The 24,213-nt window shown below is 38.6% G+C and overlaps 1 protein-coding gene across 6 annotated transcripts in view; it reads right to left on the reverse strand.

The window, feature by feature from the left end:
* PPP3CB (protein phosphatase 3 catalytic subunit beta) overlaps positions 1-16,121 on the reverse strand; it is a 46,273-nt gene extending 30,152 nt beyond the window's left edge. For 3 of the 6 annotated variants that reach the window (XR_004980444.2, XR_008508506.1, XM_036385599.2), the window contains exons 1-4: positions 15,793-16,120; positions 5,009-5,209; positions 2,840-2,964; positions 723-834 (exon numbers count right to left, since the gene is read on the reverse strand). Coding sequence is in view for 4 of the 6 variants with exons in the window: in XM_036385599.2 (XP_036241492.1) it covers positions 723-834; positions 2,840-2,964; positions 5,009-5,209; positions 15,793-15,862 (508 nt within the window). In the remaining 2 variants the exon portion in view is untranslated. Of the gene's footprint in view, positions 1-722; positions 835-2,839; positions 2,965-5,008; positions 5,210-15,792 lie in introns of all 6 variants that reach the window. The other 3 variants (XM_036385600.2, XM_036385598.2, XM_036385597.2) reach the window with 3 other exon arrangements.
* Between the last annotated feature and the right edge of the window lie 8,092 nt (positions 16,122-24,213).

The following is a 24,213-nucleotide window of genomic DNA, read 5'->3' on the forward strand; positions in this document are numbered from 1 at the left end:
AGCAAGCATGTTTCTAAGACATATTTTCTTCCAGAACTATAAACTGTTTTCACTTCTTCTGCTATCTCAAGTGTGAAGAAACTATTGCTTTTAAAATCAATTTTAAAATTTTTGTTTTTTAAAAAATCACTGAAATATTTAATATTTTTATACAATTATACAGCATACTTCAGTATAAAATGCTACTAAGAAATTTGTGAATTCTCATTCACAGTGAAAAGCTAAGAACTGATTATAGATTATATAATTTTTATCTACATCAAAGAGGGTTTCACCAGGCCAAATGATCCATTTATCACAGGATCAATACTTATACAAGCCTTCAAATGGGGAGGTAGCTTGTATCACCAAAGAGTTATCTTACTAGTATAGCTGAAATCCATCCTCCAAATGGAAAAATTATCCCACAGTAGGGACTTTTTGCTAGCTTCACATCACTTCTCAGCAAGTTACTCTGCACTCCTGACTACAGCAAAATTATCTTCCTCTCAAGGACTTTAAAATCAAGATTGTTACATCAAAATTTACTCCATAATGTATATTTACGGCTAGCTCTCTTCTTGCACTCCAAGGCCACACTGAACTGCAAGCAATTCTACAGAAGTCAGTGGTGCCTCCAGATGTTTGCAAGGCCTTAATTAAACTAATTTTTCAAGCACAATGACAGACTATAGATCAGCAGGTTGCAAGTAGCTAATTTTACATTCTTAGACAGTACTTACATTCTTGCTTAAAGGTAAAATACTCTGTTAGGTGTCTGCATTCATGGTTGCCTCTCAAAAGAAATAATGTGCTTGGGTAAAGAATTTTCAGGACCCATAAGTACAGCACGCACTGTTGAGAAAACAGGATAACCAGTAAAATACACTAGTTTAAATGAACTTTAAAAATTATTACTGAGAAATACTGAATAAGGGTGTTAACAGTTTCAAAAAGCAGGTACTGCTTAATGTGCCATTTTAAAACAGCACTACTTCCCCGAATCCAGTTCTGGACATGAGTTATGCAAATTGCTTATTACTTTTCCTAATAACAGCCACATAGAATAGTGGAAAAAAATTATATTTGCTGGATATTCAATACTAAAATAAACTCAGCAGAATTAAACTGTAGAATATTTTCATCTAGACAAATACTGTACGTGTTTCTGCTTAAAATCTGGTATAATATATGATTCTAAACACTGGCATAGGAAGAAAAGCAGACATTTATTAACAGAGACTGGGAAAAACCCCCTGACAAAGTAATTTCCCTTAAGGTTAGATACATCAGTTGGATATCATTTTTAAACTATAAATGGACAGAGTAAATCATCCTCTCCCCAAACACTGTACACTGAAAAAGCAGTCAGCTTCCCCAAATAGCAAAGTCAAAGAATTTCAGTAATTTTCTATCTATCATTATTACTGCAAGAAGAGCAGAAAAAGCTCAAAAAGAGTCTGTTACCATCCAGCAGTCCTGAATGCCAAAATGTATTTCACAAATTTCAGATCTAATTATTTTATTTTTGACTGAGCACAGAAAACTCAAAACCCCACAAGTTTTGGACTTCACTGAAGTCACCTACACACTCTTATTATCATTGTTCTTAACAAATTCCAGTACCCTGAAGCTACCATTACTCAAAGTTATTTTACACAGAATAGCAGAATACATGAAAAGGGAAGAAAGAAAACAAATGGACACTTAAAAAAACACTGCAAACATTGAGAAACACATCAAAGACTTTTATTGTGAAGTTTAGTTAAACTAATTACTGAATTTTTATCTTCTTAGAAAGAAAATGTAGAATTAACCTTTGTTCAGAAATTTTTTAAGTGTAGTGGTTGAAAAGCTTTCATACCAGATTTTGATATATTAACATATAGAGTTGATATGTAAATGCCTTTTTCAAGGACAATTACATTATTTGTAATCATCAAAAACAAGCAAAGATCAAATTAATAAATAGGGAATATCTATTGAAATTTTTCCTTAAAGATGACTTTGAGGCAATTGCTGCATCTCCTGTTGGTCTACCATCTCTAACAACCCCAAAATGCATTGTGCATGCCTTTCACAGCACATACCCACACGTTATCAGAACTGCAACATTTTAATACAGAAACAAAAGAACTACACTGGGACTTGCAAGACACTGTTTCAAATGGCATGCTATTCCATTAGATTCAGTATCTATGAAGACATCCCAAGCTGAGGCACTTCCCAGGCTGGTTACAGAAGAACACCTAACTTAAAAACCATGCTCTGAAACTAATCGATGTGAATATGTGAATATCTTTAAAACGCAGCACAACTAAGGAACATGCTGAAAATAAAAAAATTATTTGAATTCAAAGTAACTGAAAAATTGATGGCAGAAACACAGGTCATCCTTAGGGAATATCTGTATTTGCTCTAAGAATTTTTGTAAAGAAAAATATTAATAATTATTAAAAACCATTTGATTATCTAAATAAAATTAGTTTATTTTATAAAAATAAACAGATAATAATATTATAAATAATTGAAAGACCTTGCAGTCATGACTCACCTGTTGTCCACAAACATACAAACATATTACCAGACAAGCAGCAGTACATATAATAATGTAACAGAATTCAACTTTTAGAAAACCAGCTAAAGAAAGAGGAGAAAAAATGAGTAAGTGGCGATTTCAACAGGACAGTCCAAACGACTGGTCAACATCCTCCTGTCAACAGGCCTTTAGCACAGGAGAAGGCACAGCAAGGAAGAATGCATTCAAATGTTAAAGCAGACCTAAAACTGCATTTGAAAACCTAAGTGAAAGTGTGCTTATAAAAAAATCAGGACAGAACAGATTAATATATTCAGTTACCTCTATACTAAAATAACCTCTGTCTACATAGTCACCGAGGAAGAGGTATCTTGTGTTAGCAGGTGATCCTCCCACTTCAAACAGCTTCATTAGATCAAAGAACTGGCCATGAATATCACCACACACTGCAAGCAAAAATTTTGTTCAAATTAATTTTAAAAAATCTAAAGGAAAAGGTACCAATTATAGTTAACATCCACAAACTACTTCTAATTGAGAAGAAAGACAGGTATAAAGCAGAATAACAGAAATTTTTGAAGGTTGCCCCTTTGCTTTTCATTAAGATGCTGTCTTCACTACCTGTGACAATACTGATGATATAGCTCTGAGTCCAGGAGACTGGGGGTTATTCTTCCAACACATTTAATGCACTGAGATTGAGGCCTGAAAGCTGTCAGCCCCTCTTTAATGTCCTCCCCAGCTCCTTAGGTATCTTTGCAAATTCTCCTTGGCATGTGTATTTGAAAATGCCTGCTGCTTCACACCAATTTGCTGCGTTCATGTGAACTTGAAAAAAAACAGGGAGTGTACTTTTGTTTCTGTTTCAGACTAACACACTTCTTATTAAAATCATATCTTCTCCTTGCTGAGTTACTTTTCTCCTTCAAATAACCATGTGCATTATTTCAACAGTGGATTTTTCCTGTGTTTTTAGAATATGAGAAGGGACAAGGCCAGTGGTCAGCAACCAAAGGCAGAAGTGCCAAAGATAGCAGCAGATGGGAAGTCTTTAGGGAGCATACAGCAAAACCAGGTCATCTCACAACTTTAAAAAGTAATTAAAAATGCATGGAAGAGACAACTGCTCCTGTCTCCTCTTTCCCACAGGAGTTCCCAGTTCAATGGAAGTCAGGAGCTGCCTTCTCACTTCTGCATAAGGTGTCAATGGTAACAACAGGAATTTGAGAGATTATGCCTTTCCTTGATGCACAATGTCACCGATCAACTGACAAACAGCATGTCCTGACTTTTTAGAGTTTATCAGTAAAATCTTTGGGGAAAAAAGTTGTCCTAATTTTGGAAAGAAATACTGGATATGGCAGACCACTATATAGAGGTTGTTATTCTCTTAGAGCAGACCATTTGTCATCACAATCTATAAAATATGAGACTAAATAGAATGGCACTCTTTTTTGTCTCTTTTCTTAAGATTTCTACTCAAACACTGAAAGAACTTCCCTCCTTTTTAAACTGCCAATAGACCAATTACCTGTATATACAGAAATACAAGAATGCTAAACAAACTTTAATTCTGAGTTTATCTGGAACTGCAAAGGACTCCGAGCTCAGTCAGCCACTTAGTAGTTTCCACCATTTCAATCATTCATTTTTTTCAAAATGTCAGCAATAATATGTAAAGTTTTCATTTACCCAATACTAAGAAATAACAAGCTGATGCCCTAAAAGAAGCTCGCAGACACTAATTTAATTTATATAAGTCCATTTAAAAGAAAATATGTTCAGATTAAAGAAAATGTGATTTGAACATAAAAAGGAAATCTACTTTCATTATCATGAATAACAGACATGCAACATAGCTACATTCTATGACTCTAGACGGTTTATAAATAAAAGTATTAAACTACACCAATTCCACCTTTCACCAGGTCAAACAGAAACAGAACTGTTCCAACTATGAAAATACTCAAGAAAACCCTAAAAGTCAGTTTTGTATCCCAGTGGCTCTGGCCCTTGTGTCAAAGATGCTAAAACAATATCAGTACTACTGCTCTCACAAGAACATGGTTTTACATGCAGTCACCAGTCTCACTTACAGAGCAATATAAAGGTGAATTTTTCACTAAGAATCCCAGTTCACAGTATCTGTTTCAAACCACAATCATGAGCTTCTCTTCACATATTTAGATTTCAGAATTATCCTGAGTTCAGGTAGATGCCTTTATTCCTACTTATAATATTGAAGGAATTAGAAATTCGTATTTCAACAGCATTTAACTACTTCCTTCTTTTTTCCCAATTTTAATACCAATCCTACTAGTTTTTCGATAGGTTTAATGCCTTCATTTGTTGAGTAAATGCAGTTGTGAGGGATAATTCAGAAGGACTAACAGAGAAATTTTCATTCAGCAATTTGAAGACAAATTCTACTACTGAAAATATCTGGCTTTTTCAAATTTAATTATGTATGAAATTACCTAGAAATATTACCTGTAATTGGAGCTTCAACTTCTATCATGGTTTTTTCCCTCCGTAATATTGCAGCACCCTCATTGATGATTCTAAGTGCAATTTCTTCATCCACTCGACCTTCCTTTATCAAGTGGTTCTTCAAAATGTCAACCCTTGGTCTTCCATCTGTGTCAAACACTTCTTCAGATGTCAAGCGATGCGTTGGTGGAAAAGGGACAGCTAAAATTTAAAAAGAAGAAACAGTAGTCATGACACTCAATTTGAAATAGGAATGGGGATCCATCATGGAATAGCTGCTAGCCCAAGTAGCAAACTTGTCTTTTCACCAAGGAATTTTACGACATCATTAAAATTTGGAAAGAGTAGTGCTGTGTTTGTATTTAAAAAAATAAACATCTCTATTATGCAAGGTTGTAGAAACTATAAAACAGAGTTAGAAGGCATAGTAATATGTACAATATCTGGAAGAGTCAAAACTGACTTTGCAAAGGGAAATGATCTCTCTCCATTATACCACCATTCCCTGAAGGACTCATGAAGTACTGGTGATGCAGCATTATCCATTTAATAGCTACTCAGACTTTCAACATTAAAAATTATCCCATCATCAAAGCCTCAGGTGAAAAAACCCACCAAAAAACCTCAAACAAACAAAAAGAACTACCAAAACAAATGCAAAGCTAGCAAGAAAAGGATGCAATACTGTTCAAAAGACTAGAAATAAAAGGAGTCAGTAAGCAGTGGTTGGGGTACCAAAGCAGGCTCAGCAACTGCCCAGACAGCACATCTGGCAATCTGCAGCAGTTCAGTTACTGCACAAGTAACTGAATATGGATGTGAGCCATGGAAAAAGACAACACTTCAAAATGCCACTAAGCAATGTCATGGCACTCAGGATGTTACAGGAAATAAAACTAATCTGACCCTGTCCTCTCCTCAAGCATTCTACTGTTGAAAGAATTAACAACAACAGAAGCAAAACCATTCTGTTTCTCACCATTTAAATACTCTGTGTTAAAGAGGAAAATAGGAGGAATACATCTATTCAGAAATAAGAACTAGTGGCATGAACACACTTGTAGATAGAGTATTCATATTTATTTTCGTACTCTCTGAAGTTAAACATTACATTCAAAAAAATCAATGCTTAGATACTGAAACATTCCCTGACTTCATTTAAATCAATTTCTAGATTACTAGTAACACATTGCTACCCTTCTGTTTTATGGAGGAGTAAAAATAAAACACCTGAAGCACAAATCATATATATATATTCACTGAAATAAAATTTTCTGGAAGATAAACTACAGATATGTCTACTATTCCTCTTATAAAAGTTTCTATGTAGCAAAAATCTGCAAAATGTGCCCCTACATATTGTAGAACGAATTCACCACTTTTCTGTGGACATAAAGCATTCGATTAATGAAAGGAAAATTTTATGCCTTTCCTTCAGCCTCCTCTATCAGCAATTCAAGTTTCACTCAGAAATGCTAAAATTCCATGTAGTCCAAATGTTAATAAACTTAACTTATTTAAGATATCAAAAGACAATCACTTCTATTCCACGCACAATTATTTAAAAGCATAAATCTGGCTCTGAGAAGAGAAATTAATTATTCTGACAAAACAAATTCATCTAATTTTTAAAAGCACTTAATTATGACCAGGCAAGCATCAGTTCAAATATTAACTGCTTTTCTGAACTTACTTTCTAACCTTCAGATTCTCTTAATGTTATCTTTTACATTATTTGGAAGTTTTTATCAATCTGTACATGAATCAATTTTAGGCTCTTTCTTGCCCCACTTTTTTTAATACATTATTTGTGGGCCCACAACTGCCTTCAGCAATTCAAAGTTGAGCTTTTCTTTTCAGGAGAGACCAGACAACTCAAAAAGAAGATTTCTCCTGCTTTAATTCCTTCAAAAGCATTAGAGATTTCACACACCTTCCCACAACCAAAGTCAGTGACCTCCAAGACACAGTTTTTTAAAAGCTGTGCTCCATTAATCCTAGTATTATTCAGATCTACCAAGGTGAAGATGACTGTTTTGTTCTTTTTGGAAGCTTTCTTTGGTAGATGCAGGGTGTGGCAGAGAATGGTCTGTTGAGGTGACCACCCATTCTTCATTCTCTTAAATGTAAATCATGACTAACTTACTACAACTACCAGTGGCTGCAGAATTCAAGAAGACCTCTTCCTTATGGCAGTTCAGATATTTCAGGGATTTTAAGTTCATGGTAAATGAAATTTTCTTCTCTTAATAAAGTTCTTGTATCTACTAACAAAATAAAGCTTTGAGTTTGTCTATTGAATTATATTCTCTAGGAGGCTTAAAACCCAGCTGTTTTTACTCCAGTGTCAAGATCTGTCTCAAATTATTTGAATTAATATACTTATGAAGACTCAGATTTAAAACTCTGTATCCGGGGGTTTGTTATCCAAATGCTCAAAACCCACAACTGTGGTATGAGAAGTAATTAAGGATCTCTGAAGTTATATTTGCCTCCTGAAAAAATGAAGTCTTAAAACTAGTTCCTCAGAGTTTAACAAAATTCTTTTCACATAATACATGTATTTTCCCATTGCTCAAGAAGGATTTCTTAAAAATAATTTTCAGAGAAGACATAATAAAATATGGTAAAGATTTTAGCCATGATCTGCATCACCCAGTAAATAAAAAGTAATACATTTTAGAAAAATTGTTTTTTTCCATTTTATACTTGGAGTTTTGTTCCAGCAAAAGTTAACACCATATTAGAGTGCATACCTTTGAAAAATATTACAACTGCTTTTAATAGGTTAAGGATGAGGATTTTTGAAGCATGTAGACAATTTCTGCAAACTAATTGGTTTAATTAAAGCTTTGATGAAGTAGTCATAGAATGTTATAGCCTGAGGAAAAAGAATTGCAGCATGATGTGTTCCAAGACATGAATATAATCCATGTTTCAAAGTCTTTGTGCACAACCTGCGCTCTCGGGACTGAAACAGAATGGTAATTAAGAGGAGTTACCCTAAGGAAATAACATGGTGTTGGGCATTAAAGGATTCTCTTCTTCCATTCCCAGCCAAGCTAAACAATAGAAAAGTATCTAGAGATGAATATCTAATACACACTGCAATATCTTATTAGTAGAAGTATAGATGTTAATAACAAATGTAGCACATAATGATTTACAACCACAGACAAGACCTTCTAAAACAAACCGCTGCTTACTAGTCACAATTCATCAATTTCACTTTAAAAATACATACAAATGATACAATTTTAATATACTGATCAAACAATGTAAAAAATAGAGCTGAGGAAAAAACAGTGAATAGCTTTTGGGAGTTGTTAATGAAAATATTTTGATGGCTTTTTATTGCTAATTGAATATGCATTAACAAAGAGGAAAAAAAATCACCTCTCCTTTGTACTGCAGTATCAATAAGAGATATAGAAAGCAAAACCTCAAAACTTAATTCTACACTGACTTTCTACAAGCCTCTGGGTACATGGATACCTTACAATAAAGCATGCTGTGGAGATTCAAAGATTAGCAGCAATCTGAAGGATGAATTCCCATGACATAGTAAGAAGTTCAAAGGAGAAAAACAACATTAGTGTGGCACTTTACCCAATATAATAATCCCTGCTGAGAGGCGCAATACGGCAACTCACACAAACACGCCACCTCCAGCCCCAAAGCAGATCTCACACTGCCTAGTAACTAAATACAACAGTAGCTGCTAATCTAATTTTACATGTAGATACTGCAAATTTAAAGCACACTGATACCTATGCCCATTGTAATAACCTCAGATAAATCTGGCTTGTATCAAGAGACACCCTGTTGGAACAGGCTCAAGAAACAAAATGAGATCAAAGCCCCTAGACTAATGTAAGAAATAGCATCAGGGATCAACCGTAGAAGGTACTCTACTTTCACAAGCAAAATTGTTTCTGTTCTTATGACTGTAAAACTTAAAAAAATTCTTTTTCCCTCACAGTGAAAGAAAAGTAACCATTCTTCCTCTATCATCAGAAGCCCATGACATGTTTCATGAATTTAATTTTGGCTGTTAAACCTGCTCAATATCCCAGACTGCATTTTCTGTTTCAAGAATGTTTTTGATTTTATTGATGAAGTCTGTCTCACCTCACATTACTAAGGTTACTAAACACAGATATTCTGCTTGCAAACAATTTGTTGCTTTGGTGATAGGTATACATGAAACAGTCTATAGATAATGTTTGTCTCCACCAAGTGTATCATGTAGCATACAAGCATGGTGCTCTGTGAAAAGGAAGGCCAGCATCCTTCATTTTCTCAGCAAGTTTATTACCATGATAGCAAAATGGTCTATGGTTTTTCTGTCATTTAGCCACCTTTTGTGGGCTTTTGGTTTTATAAATGCATTGCTGTCTATGTATTGTCACTCAGAAGAATCACAAAGCCTAACATCTATTTACATATTTACTCTTTCAATTTGTCAAGAGTTTTCACACCTCTGCCAGCATCTCTACAGAAGGAAAAGATGCAGCATCCATAACTGCTATGAGGACAGAATATATCCAAATATTCTTCTGCACTGGCAGAACAGATTTGAAAAGAAACAGCATAAAGGCATCACAGATGGTCTGCGGACCAGCAACTTTGAAAATACTAGATAAGCACAAATACATAGCCACATCCATTGGAATCAGAAAGCTACAATCAAAAGCTGACAAAACCCACAAGTTACCCTATTCACCTCAAGCAAGAAAGCATAAATACATCAAAGTCAATTTCTTGCAAATTACCAAATCTATCCCAAAGTTTCTTTGAATGCAAGGTTCCTGCTATGTTAACCAGCATCTTAAAAGCAAGAAAAAATGGCACTGTAAACCTTGAAACCCTACAACAGCACTAAAGGTACTATTTATTTCATCCTCACTTATCATGTACTTGTAGTCTCAAAAGTTTCATAGAATTTTAAATCTCAAATGAAAGTGTGGATATATCTTGTATGCCATGGTACATTCATTCATCTTTTATACTGTGTAGTTTTTCAATTAACTTGGTTGATGTTTTTAAAAGTTCCTCACAGGAAAAATACAATTATTTATTTGAAAAGTATTTAAAGATACTCCTGCCCTTAAAATGGCCACACTGTGTAATATATATATATATTAAAGATTACATAGTGCTTAAATGCACTTCTGGCAATGACTGATGCATAGATCTTTCCCTCTCCATACTCTGTTTTTGAAACATGGTGGTTTATGGATTTTCTCTAAAGTTTCATCCAGACCACCATGTTTATGACCACTGCTAGAACTGTTTTCCACTATTTTGTCCAAATTCTGAAGAGACATTTTCATAGCTTTTGCCTCCACTGCACCTTTTTACTACTAATTCAACAATCTGAACTACATGTTACACAAAAATGTATTTCACATCTTCTATTGTTTGGTACTGCATTCCTCCTTTTCACAGGGTGACAAGAATTACAGTAGCTTCCCATTCAACCTTTCCATTAAATATCATTCATAAGATAAGAAATATCTAACTCTATCCTCTATTCAACCACTCCTTTTCCAAGTCAGAGACTTGTCAACTTTGTCACTCCACCTTGCCCAAATGCCACTCTCTGCCTCTGAACATATCTTTGGATAAAGAAAACCAGAAAGATGGAACAAAATTACATGTTGTTGTTCAAGAGGCACATATAACACAACATACATATAATGGCACGATGGTGCAATCTCTTTTTTCTAAATTGGTCATCTAATACTCCCTGAATTCTTATCAGACCAGTTGACTGCCACTGCATTAACATTTTCGTAATGTCATCCATACAGATCCTAATATTTATTTCCCAAGTTCACTGCCTCCTATGTTTAAAAAAGAATTGTTCTGTCCTTTGTAGAGTCTGCTCTGTCTTTCTCTGAACAGCATCTCCTACAACTTCTTTACCAAGCACTCAGCCTAACAGGAGCTTACTGAAGCATCTCTGGAAGTCCCTGGATAAATGTTACTATTTGCCATTCTCTCTGTTTTCTAAAGAACCTGTCAACACATTTAAAGAGCACACATGACAGATGTTAACCTCCATCCACCATGGGAGTTTATCACCTAACATCCTTTCTCTCCTAACTTTGATCCAGAAGAGGATATTTCCTCTTCTGCTTACTTTAAAGACTTCAGTGAAGAAACATGATTAATAGTTTTGCCTGGATCAACAAGCTCACTGGCTTCTTCAAAATATTCTAACAATTTTTCTTGATTTTCATCTATGAAACCTGTACCAATTCCTCTTTAACACTGTATTTCCTGGGTATATAGCTAGGCCACTCTTTCTTATAAGTGCTATGAATCTGTTTAAATTAAACTTATTGATTTACAGTTGTCCAGTTAATTCCCATTTTTTTTTTAAATGCAGCCATGCTCCATCTCTCAGACTCAGAAGATGAGTTACACCACAGGCTATGGAAAATAAACATTTTGTACCCAAAACTCCCAAGGAATTCCTTTAGAGCCACCAGACAAATATCTCCTGATCCTGAGATACTTTTTGGGAACATTTTTCTCGTTGATGAATCTTGAAACCACTTACATTTCAATGAGAGAATTCTTTGATCCATTCAGCAATAAGAACTGACTCATGTGGGAAAGAGTCCTTAGTTCCTTACACAATAAACACAAATGTGAGCAGTTGCCAGATTTTTGTGCTCTGGCCTTACCTTCCCAGCCCTCAACTGCCAATTTGCCCTACTGAAATTGAAACAGGCTTCCATTTTTGGGCGAGGTTTTTTCGGTTTCGTTGTTGTGATTTCAAGATTCATCCCCTCTAAACATCCCCTGAAACAAAAAAGAAAGACCAAACACTCACTTGCCAGAATTCAGTTCCATTCCATTGTCTCTCCCCCAAAACAAAACTGTGATTTTTTTTTTTTGTAATATGACCCTTTAATACTCTCTTCATGCTGCTGCTTCTCTGGATCATCTTACAATCTGGCCAGCAGCATAAGTGCCTTACAAAATTTTTAAAACAGGCTTCATGCTGCCTGTCGACTTTTTACCTTTTTTTAAAACCAGACTCTGAATTATAAATTTAAATACTGCAATGATTTCTTTTTCTCCCTACATGGGCGTAATTGTTCAAAAGTAGCTATTAGAGCCTTTATTTCAGAACCTGCTCGCTCAAGGATTTGAGTTACATTTCTTTGGGTTTCTCTAAAGAGTTGTTTCAATAAGCTTCCATTTAATATCTCAAATGACTGTCTGCCAATCAGACTGTACCATGACTTCTATCCAAAACAAAGGAATCTTTCCATTTCCAGAAGAACAGACATAATCTCCAAATTTAGCATTAGGTCAGCATGACAAGGTCCCGTGGATTGTGTCCCAAGGCCTAGCAACACCCACAGTGCACAGTGTAATGCTGGGAGGATGGGAACTCCCAAGAACAGCTCTGGGCTGCAACTACCCACAAGAGAGTCAGGGAAACCCTGATGCTTTGCTCTCAAAAGAAAGCAATCAAGGCTCACCCCTGCCATGCTCAGGACCACTGTATCAGTGTGAGCTTCCAAACTCTTCTTCATCCCTATCAGGGAAAAAGTGCCTTACTACAAGGCAGTGAAACAGCTGTTTCAGGAGCAAAGATACATTGACAAATTTAAAGTTTGAAAGTCACATGGCTGAAAGGTGAGGTGAGCTGACTGCAGTCAGTCAATTCCCATCTAAAAAAAGGCAAACCCAAAGAATCAGATACAGCATTTAAGTATCAAGAACAGTTCATTGCAAAAGATTTTGACAGAACATAACGAAGAGAACTGATTTGTTTCAGAAGACAGTAAAACACTAAGTATCCTTCAAAGATGGACAGGGTGCCTTAGAAAACAGTGAACAGAACAACAGGTACATTTTCTCATCCTCTTTGGGAAAAAAAAAATATAGCAGTAACAAAAGCCTCATCACAAGACACCTTTTGGGAACCAAATGCCAAAAGATGACTTCAGACAGCTTTTCAGTTCCACAGCTAACCATTAATTTACAGGAAACTCTGTAAGTACAAATTACTTAGGCAATTTAACTAAGCCATGTAATAGAAAATTTGAGCTTTTTATACACTTCAAAAGCAATCAATGACCTTTGATGAGAAAATTTGTACTTGGAAAGATATGCTAGACAACACAGCTAAACTGCATATTTAAAGCTATTTTTATTTTATATATATCTATCTGATATGACATATTAAATCTGTCAGCCTTTCAGATACTTCTCTACATATCTGTATTTCCCATCAACTGCTAAATATACAAGTAAAAATATGAAGGGGGACACATCCTAATCATTATCCTACCTTATTAGAAAAAATTAGTTACTGATGATACAGTAATTCAGTCATTTCTTCTTGGGTGAGCATCTCTTGCCCACTTTTGCTAACATATATTATAACTGGTAAAGAATTCAATTTCTCACAGCCTCTGAAATTTAATGGATTCTATTCTTTATCCCCCTCTTCCACTGATACAGAGGAAGAAAATAAAACTTAAATAAAATCAAGATAAACAATGCAAGTAACAGCAAGCTTTAGTACTGAATTCAAATTTTCTCCCCAAAAGACACAGTATATAAAAGGCATGAAAGCAGAAATATGGACCAAAACACAGATACACCAGATAATATTACTACATTTTCTCTGTGGCTTTTCTTAAGAACCTGAGACATTATAAAAGACCTATTCATTGTATAATAGGAGAGAGTATGGTGAATGTTTCTTGGTATGCAAGAGGCAATGCATCTGTTTGGGAAGAGGGATGTGACACAGTTGTCACATCTTAGCACGGTTTCAACAAATTGCACAGATACTCCCACTTAGGACTGACATAACCTGCAATCTTGCACTTCTGGGGTCACTGTCTAAAAAAAGTGTTTCCAACTGCACTGCACCTAATGGGGGAGGAGAAACCAAACCACCCTGTCCTTTGTATCAATAACACTGAGAGCTTGGCACAACTGGCCAGGCTTTCTCCAGCAGCCAGTGATTCAGCATGATAGGGGTGGAGAGGACAGGTCAACAGAAGGTACAGAAAAATGCTGCTATAGGAACTGGTTCCAATCATGTCAGATGAAGCCATCAAAGACTGATTACCTATACAATACAATATTACCTACACAAATAGGTATACCTATACCTGTTATCTATACAAATTACCTATACAATAGCTCTGCATCCTAACACCCAGGTTCAAAGAAATACTGCAAACTCAGGCAATAATTCTGCTTAGAATGAAGCAACTCTCAAAGACAATTTAAACAACCAGGTGCACAGGTCACATTGTGACAAGCTGACTTATTAAGTGATTGGAAATCAGCAGGTTTTCCACTGCGTTCTAAAGCACCTGATCACTTACTAATAATTTTTTCCCATTGTTTGAAGAACTTAACTTCTTACCACAAATTGCAGTAAAGGTACAAAAATTCAGCAGGTCTAAACACCACACACTGAAGTAGCACTAAGGAGTACAGGTTTCCAATAGACTGGTTTTAACATTTTCTACTTTTACCCTTGCAATTTGTTCAAACAAATCAACAGATTAAGCAATTCAAATGAGTAACAACTTATTGCTAGTAAAGCTTTCCAGTTTTCTAGAAAACACACCAATGTTCAAAATATCCAATGGGATTCCAAGGCTTTAATTAACACCTGCTGAGGACAAATGCATCCTTTTCATTTCTCAAGGCCCCCTGTAACATAACAAGATAAACAACCAGATCTGCACCCCTTCCACCTCAGTCAGACCCTGTGTTCCTAGGAATGTCAATCTTAAAAGCAGACTCTTGTGTACACCTGAGATTTCCAACCAGGCCTGCCATAACAATTGTCCACACTGACACCACCAAATACAGTGTAACATGAAAACCACTGGGATCAAAATAAAATGATGTGCAACTTGAGTAAACATAACCTAGGAATTCTTTGAAGCACGACCTACGCTCTACCCTTACCTATCAATTTAGGTCTATCACACATATTTCAGGATGCTTTGGCTGCAAAGGATTATTCTCCTCACAGAAATTAAAATGACACACTTCACAGGGTTCAGATAAAAGAACTATTTTATACCATTTTGGTCGCTAGACCATCCTAGTTTTAGATGAATGTATCTACTATAAAATGCTTTACTTTTTCTCCTAGAAGTATAACGTTTGACTTTTCGCGGCTCCCCACGAGATAACCAAGGAAGGCCACAAAGAAATAGATCAAGGTGAATTTTCTCCATCAGAACTGGAACCTGAGAACAGCAGCCAATAGAACGGGCGGCAGCACCTTCCCATTCGCTCTTCCCCGGCGCTGTCAGCGGCTGCAATTACAGGGCTCTCCCCTGGCAGGCAGCGGAAAAGCCCCGCAGAGCCGAGGCCCGGGAGGGCCGGAGCGCGGCGGGGCCCCCGGTCAGCCCCACACGCCCCTCGGGCAGCGGATCCGGGCGGGACGCGCCAGGCCCGCAGGCCCCGGCCACCGCTTCCCCCGCAGCCCCGCCGCCCTCACAGGCCGCCCGCGCCTAGCTCAGTCCCCCCGATGCAGCAGTGCCCACCCCGGATACTCCCACGCCCGTGCGGGCATCCCACGCCTCCGCAAGGTGGCCGAGCTTCCCTCCCGTCCCCACCTGCGGGCAGGGCAGCCCGGCCCGCACATGGAGGGCACCGCTGCCCACGGCCAGGCCTCCTCTCCGCGCCCAGGCGGGCCCCGGCGCTCGGGCGGGGGTCACGGCCCCGCCGCGCCGTGCAGCCATGTTCCCTCTGAGGGACAGCGGGACGCTCACCCTTGACGGCGCGTTCGCTGGTGGCGTGGGGCGTCAGCAGCAGCACCTTGCTCCCTTCCTTGGCGGACATCGCTGAGCGCTGCCGGGCTCCGGCGGCGGCTGCTGGGCGCGGCAGCGCCTTCGTCCGCCCCTCCGCCGGCGGCTGGTGGGGCGCGGCGGGGCGGGCGGGGGCGGCTACAGGCGCCGGGCGGCGGCGGCCCGGCGGAACATGGCGGCGGGCGCGGCTCGCGGCTCCTGGCGCAGCGCGGGGACGGTCCGCCCCGGGCCCGGCATGCACCGCGCCGCCGCCCGCCGGGCACCGCGGGAGCGCGCGGAGCTCCCGGCCCCGACCGGGACCACGGCGAGACTCCCGCCCGACCCTGGGCGGCGGCGCGGGGCGGGGCGGGGAATGCGGCCCGACACCTCCTGGCGAGCCCCGGACAGCAGGGGGAGGCGGGCGAGGCGGCCGGAACGCCCCCGCCCCAGGACGGGCGGGCGCCAGGCCGGGGCCGAGGGGGAGGTGCGGCGGATGGCCCGGCCCCCAACGAAGCCGCGCGGGCGAGGGCCGGCGGCCACCATGGAGAGCTCCGTGGGGCCAAGCCGGGGGCCATACAGCCGGGGGAGCGGTGTTGGAGCGTGGCGAGGCCCTCGCTTCCCACCGGGAACCAGCGCAGAGCGAGGGGCCGCGGCCGTGCCCTCAGGGGCGCCAGCACGACAGAAGGAGACCCAGAGCCGCACCTGGCAGGAGAGGGAGGAGGAAAGAGAAGTTCCCCTGCCGTGAGAGTTTGGGCACAGCTTGGGGCAAACTCCCCGTGACAGATCATTTAGCCAAATTCTCTGCCTTCTCCCTGGAGCTGAGCAAGAGTGGACCAAAGAGCATGAAGGGCCCTGGGTACGGCGGCAGGAGCTGCACCCCTCATCTCCCAAAGCTGCGCAGGCTGACAGGGGGTCACTGTCCCTTCCATCGCAGCCCTTATGTTCTATACAAACCAACAAAGTTCACATGCATTATTTATACCGAGCTGTACAATCTATTCCACACAATAAACCAGGAAGTTAAGAGAGAAAAGCCATTCAGAAGTTTTGGTTTCCAGCAAGGTCTTTGTTCTTGCCACATTCAGGTCCAAGGGAAAAGGATGACACCTGAGATGAAGATCTCCCATGCTGAGCACAAAAAGCTCTTTGGCTTAAGCGAAAAAACATTGAAATTGACACATTACACAAGTGCTTGAGTTAACCTTGCTTTTCTATGTTACAGCCAAGACAGTACAAGCAAGAAACTTTGAATAAAACACATAAAAACACTCAAGGAAGCAAATGAAAATTTTAAGAGAGTAATAATTATAAACCCTTGGGGTATTTATTAGTACACTTGCAAGACTCCGAAGTTTTGGAAAACCAGAGTTCTAGTAATTCCATGCCCACAAGTAAAATGTGTGCATGCATGCAAAAAGAGAGCTGGGATACATTAAAGTATCATGGAAAAAAATCCTGGATGACTCCTTTAGATTTAATTATTAAGCTTTCCAGCAGCAAGAATTACTACTTTATACCACATGTTCTGCAAATGTCTGTCATTGTACAATCAATTTAAAGGGCCTGGTTTTTAAATAGGACAAAAGCTCATTTCCTTCAACAGCAAGGATGTGTATCAATTCAGTGTATGCAGGAAGAGCACAGGACAGGAAGGGCAGTAAGTAGATGTCATTCCTGATTTTAATGTTAACTTAAAGGAGATCTGCTGAAACTAGAAGCAGGGGTAATGAAATCAGTCTTGTATTTAAAATCAAGAGGAGTCCAGTAATAAATGCAGTTTGAATTTTTGACAGCATGAAACAGCAGAGAATCCCATATATAAAGAAATTCATTTATCCATGCATTTCCAAACACACAGGGAACCAGAGACCTTGCTGAGTGTTGTCAGGAATCTCCTCTTCACCTCACCTGAAATGCAGCTGCAAGAGAGATGCCTTACTTATTTCAATTGTTCTCTTCTCCCAGGAGCCTGCAGCCATGTTCCCTGGGGTGTGAAGTAAAAGGGACTGATACAGTCAGAATGCTTATTGAGGAAAAAGCACAGCATAATATTATTTTGTTATGATGCTGTACCAGAAGGGGACATTATCAGCCTCTAGGCAGCATACCTAGTGCCCTGCAGGCTGAAACACTTCCAGTTACATCCAGGCATTACCTGAAGAAAAGGCACATATGGATGAAATCTTGCTGGCTTTGCTCCCCCAATATCAGGTTGATATGAAAAATGGTATTATGTCTCCCTACAAATGACACATCCAAAAAACATTAAAATAATTATCTTACCACTTTCATTGATAAAAACAGCTAGAAAAGTAAAAAAGCGCAGTTACCTTGGCATTTTACTGTCATTTTTCTGACATAGTCTATATTACCTCATTAAAATGCCAAGCATGCGTGATTCTCACTAGGACAATATAAAAATCATCATTAGGCAGAAATATGTAGTTGTGTCTCTCCCTAAGCCCTTTATTGAAGCTTTTCCATGTGGTATTGGCTCTAAATCTGCTACCAACTCTGTAAGGGACATTTACATTGTCCCAATTTGGCGAACCTCACGGCGAAGGCAAAGATGATTGATTTGATCCGTCCTGTGTTCAACAAATCAAACATCTTCCACCAGCACCACATGTAGCATTATCATTGTAGGAACTTTGGAACACAATTACAAACAGAAATACAGCCTTGCAGGTAGAAGACAGTGTGCCTTTATAATCCTGTGAGTTTCCCACAAGTGCCATTCAAATCTGAAAAGCCAAGTCATGTTTTACTTCCTGTTCAGCTTTGCCACCAAGTGGCCATTCCGTTCCAAGGAATGGAATGAGAAGGAAAGGGATAGGGAAAGGAGAAAAGAGAAAAAGAATATGATAAAGTCCTATTCTGATGGGATATTCCAAACCATTACCTAGTTGCTAGAACTGGACTGCTTTCTGAACAACTTGCTTTCATAATGAAAAAACAGTTCAGCAGGAGAAACACATGGAATCACCAAACCAATCCATCTTCTTCTGTACCATGGGGAATGGGACCATTTGGGATGCAGATACCTGATTTCCTTCTGCTCCATCTCAAGGCAGTACCCACTGAAGCAGCATGCAAGAGCTGTTTAAACAAAAAGGTGCTATGTTAAAACCTTGACTGTTCTGACACCTCCGCTGATGGAGGGCTGCAAAGTATAGTAGCAACTACATTTTAGTTAATCATTGCCTGAGACAAGTATTGTTTATTGAATTTCAAGCAGAAAGAAGTCAGACTTAAAAATGATTGTGAAATTTTGTAGCAGCAGGGCAGATACCAGAACAGTATCTTCTGACTCTAACAGCGACATACCTTAAAAACTGGCACAATGTCCCAGAATCATCTAATTACCCAACAAGAACTTTTTGAAAACTAAGAAGGAAATTGATTCACAGGAGAGAAAGATATATTCCAGATCCCAAGAGAAAGATGCACAGAACAAATCTTGCAAAGATAAACCAGGTCTGAGAGGGGAAGACGTGATATGAGCAGGAGAGTAAGATGAAGGCAAAACTTTTAAGAAGGTGTTCCATTTCATTGACTCTTACTACTGACTGTTTGTAGCTGTACTTTCCTAAACGCCAAAAATGATACTGAGGTTGGTATAAACTGTAGGACTGCCTCAAAACAAGGCATATATTATTTTAAATATATCTTGACACACTGCTGCACTGAGTTTCAATATCAGTACTTCAAAGATTTAAGAGGGCACAAGGTTTCCCTGCCGTCCCAAGTCAGCTATTTTATGACAAATCTTATTATCTGTAACTCAGAGGCATTTTTCAGAAAGGTTGAAAGCATTGTCTTAAGCCATTTTCTCCAGCATTACAAAGTCATTATCAATGCAATACTCCAGCTCCCAATGTCATCCAGTACCGAGAAGCTGCACCGACTTCAAAAGAGAATAACCAAAACCAAATTATTAGATAGTGTATATATATATATTAGATAGTGCTGGTATAAAATGACAAGCTACTTCACTATTACAGTGTATCCTGTCCCACTCCCTCCCAGCACACATTTCCCTCATTGCCTGATAAACTCTGTGAACGGGCTGAGGAAGTACAGACTACATTTAAGAAGTTAGACAAGGCCACAGGCATTACTTGCATCATACAAGAACTGTAAAAAACATGCTAAAGCAACCCGACTCCAGAATTTAGGTAACTTTCACATACCAAACCCTACCAGACACGTATCTGATTTAAATTTCACACCTCTAGAGTGATGGTACCTCAAACCCTTCCTTAGGTTCCTCAAAACATCACTTTCTCTGCTTAAAGCATTCCTTCCCCTGCCCTTATTATCTAGTTCAAACTTTTCCTTCCTTAGCCTTAAGCAATTGCTCTTTCTCCTACCATCTGAGACCAACCAATTCCCTCTCTTCATTTATCTTACTACCTTAATGATATTAATAGACTATTAATAGTCACCTCTACTCACTCTAAAAATTGAGTTCACTCTGCTTTTTGCTGCCCTCCTTTGTGTTCTCTTGTTTCCTCAGCGCCTCCACAAGCAAAGACTTAACTGACAAAGTACTCAAGGTAAGCAGGTCTATGTATAGGAGCCTGCAAAAACCCCCCAAACTTACTATTGCTCTGTAACAGGAACTATGACAGAAAACAGTGTGAGATGTTTTACTATTTTTCTAAACTTTGTTGATCCATGAACACAATGTCCTACAGATCAGAGAAATCCCATTAATGAATTTTAAAGGAAAGTGTTGGGGCAACAAACCCACAAAAAGCAGATATGACAACTCAGTTGCTGAAGAGTTCATGCACTCTTTTCTCACAAATGCATCTGACCATCATGACTATGAGGTGAAAGTGCAACTATGCTTTCAGCTTACCTCTCTGCATCTTTGAGACCAAACACCACGAAGTACTAATAAGAATTAACTGTTACATTAGGATTGGGTAGGGTTGAAGAAAGGGTTTGACAAAAATGACCTTTATAACTGGGCAACCCTGAGGTCATGAAAAATGAATGCAGAAAAGGATATCTCAAGGAAATATCAAAATCACCCACATAAACATTTTAAAGCTCTTCTACTATGTGTTCTGTCCCCGTAAATTCCTAAGCTAATAGACAATTCTGAAACTACTGGAGAGATGTGGGCTTCCCCCCAACCCACCATGAGAGGTCATTCCATGAGAAGTCATTACAATTTTATTTTCTCATCTGTACCACTGTGCTCTTCCCATGAATTACAACCCTGTTTTCAAATCAGCAGCTTAATGATCGATCAAGACTCCCACACACATACCTTCTTCTCTCTCTTCAGAAGAGTATGGTGTCAAAAACCTGGCTTGATTCATCTGCTACATTAAATAGCTTCTTTTACGCCTCTAAGGACAGTTATCCAAAACCAGTCCACAGCACTGAAATGGTTGTTTAATGTCAACTGAGTTTTTTTTATCTATCTGAAGAAACCAACTGAATTTCAAAAAAAAGGGAACGCATGCATTATTTCATCCTGTTAGGAACAATTAATACATACCACCATGAACAATTGGTTATTTCTTCTTAAATGTACTTTTAAATACATATCTGATTTCTGAAAATTTGTAGCTGAGTTAACAGTAATTTAAGATTAACTTCCATTTGATTAACATATTTTAGATCTTAAACAAAAGTCAGTCTGAACCTTCACAGAGATACTGTCTGTTAACGTGCTCATGCTTTAAGGTGCTTTCAGTAATTTAAGGCAACCTTGAATAGGTTTGTTTCTTTTTTTGTAAGCAGCAAAAGTTCTATGCTTGGAGCTCCCTCAATTGACAGTCACATAATTATTAACTGGTATAAATTGTGAGTAAAACCCTGGAAGGATAGCTAACCCTAAACTGCCATCAAAATAATTTTGCCTGAGTAGTGAAGAACTTAAAATTTAGCAATATTAAATGATTCTTACAGTTATTATTGAAGTACAGCTTATTATATTCACTTTTCTCATGTGGTCCTATTTTAAATTATTTTGATTAGTGATATATACACACATAAAACTTCTCAAGCCTATGATTAACTGGTGAATCATCTGGGACCGAGCCAGCCAAAACTTAAGATAATCCTCTTTCAACAAACCTAATGTAAGTTAGTTTACAAACAGACACTTGACCTTCTTATTCATGAGAATATTCAGTGTTTACTCACTCCAGAATTAATATTAAAACAATTCTATTGATGCCAATAAGGAAGTTTGTTTCTTCAGCAGAACTCTTTCACTTGTATCTGCTTCCACAAACATGCTAGTGAAAATATCAGTGCTCTCAAGTGACTCCACAGCTGCTCTTAGCATTCTTCCATTAATGAAAAAGCAATCTAAAATACCTTTCCAAGCTACATTGCTTTGGTTTTAAAGGATAAAAAAATTATTCAATGAACTAGAAGAATAATGCAGATAGCAAGAGAATTACAAAATAATGGATCTAACATGCTTTTTCTAAAACATTTTCTGAAACTTTAAAGGTAATTCCATCTGCAATAGCAATGGTGAAGAATTAGCCTTTAAAAAGCTGTACAGATATAAGTAGCCTTGAAAAGATTCCGGGCTATGAAGTGATAAAATGCTAGAGGCAGCAAGCACAGATGGATGAAAATATACTTTTGTTTTTTACCAGCCACAGCACTGAACAAGAGACAGCACAGTGGCTGGAGGCTCCAGAACACATCTAACTTCAGTGAGGTGTTTGTAAATCCCAAGCACGTTTTTATCTTTGTCCAAGCTTGCAAACACGGATTTGTCCTACACTGTTTGTCCAATGTCTATTTATACATATAGCAGCAGTACCTAAGTGCTTCTGCACAGTTTCATTTACCACAGCAGTAACATAACCAAAGACTGCTACAAAGAACATTGCCTACTCTCTCCATCAGTCAATCTTCCTTTCTCAAAAGCTTCAGCACCCCACTGCTGCTGAGGACCATCTCTGTACAGGAATCTATCCACTGAAAGAAGGAAGGAAAATTTAGACTGATTACTGAGTGTTCCTTAAAAAGAGACACATCTGAGCGAAGATATGCACACATTTCCTTTCATTCTGCCTTTTTCACCTATCCATCTGTTCCTTCCTATTCCAATCCACCATTTCTTTTGCTTTCCTCCTTCTCTTCTCCCTAAAGCTCTGCCCTACCCCTCTCTCCCTACATAACATTAGATCCAAACCCTTCGTGAATTCCAGTATTCTGAAATCCTGCCTGTACTTTCTACGTCCTACCCAACCATCATGGTAAGTCCATTCCAGCAATGTTAACAATCAGGGGAAATTATCAGTAAACAGTTCCTTCCCTCTTCCCAAATTCCTCCATCTTAATGTGGGTGCAGTAGCCTTTGTTAAAAAGAAATGGGCATTTCTCTTCTCTAAAGCAGAGCATATTCTGGTTAACTCCCAAGTGCTGCACGCTCCATTTGAGCACATGTGCTGCTCAGCAGGTCTAAATATGACTTCCACAAACAGCAGGTACAAACTTGGTTGCCTTTGAGAGAAGGAACTGTGCTAGGTAGTTCCTTTTCCAAACACAGAAGGATCATACTTACATAATTTCGCTACTGCTAGGACAGCAAGTTACTCTTCATTTTATTATTGCCTTCTTTTGCTCCCTGCACAAGGTCTAAATGCAATTACAAACAGAATGAATGATCATAGAAATACAGGGAATAAGAATTTTATATTTAGAAGAACTGGCATTCACTTATTTTAAAAAGGTGAATTCAAGTGTGTATGGCAGTCATTTCATTTAATTCCATCCACTAACATACTCTTCAGCTAGGGACAAAGAAAAGGTTATAATGCATCAAAGCTTACAAACTGTTAACTCTTAAGAATTCTCAATAGCTGCTGAATTCCTGTGGGAACCCCCTCCTCATCCTGCCTATAGGCAACAGTGAACTTCAACAAGCTATTAAACTACTACATAATTGATTTTTGTATGGTATAAATATCACTAAAAAGACAAGTTAGTCAAAAGAATTACAAAGTAAATATGTAAATACTGGCCTTACTAAAATTTGCAGACACAAGCTGAAGCAACAGTATTTTTCTAGCCTCACATTTCCTCCCATGTTAAATATATTGTTGAAAGTACTTCAGTTTGTTTCTCTTCAGATGGACTAATATACTGCTTGGTATGGACCCAGTTTTTCCTTTTCAGGCCTCTGGTTAACTTCATACAAAGCAACTGATATACAAAGAACATATAAAAACAGTTTTGAAACTTGGTAGCTAGAACTGTAACGGAATAAACACAACAGTTCTCTTAAAAAAACCCACTTGGTTACTCCTGATTATTTTAATAAATTTCATCAACTCAGAATTATTCTGCAGAGCTTTATGTAAGTATACTTCCATTCTTTCCTGGTCACAACGACATAAGAAAGCTAAAGCATGCACA

Source organism: Molothrus ater, chromosome 8 (assembly GCF_012460135.2).
Source record: "Molothrus ater isolate BHLD 08-10-18 breed brown headed cowbird chromosome 8, BPBGC_Mater_1.1, whole genome shotgun sequence".
Classification (NCBI taxonomy): domain Eukaryota; kingdom Metazoa; phylum Chordata; class Aves; order Passeriformes; family Icteridae; genus Molothrus; species Molothrus ater.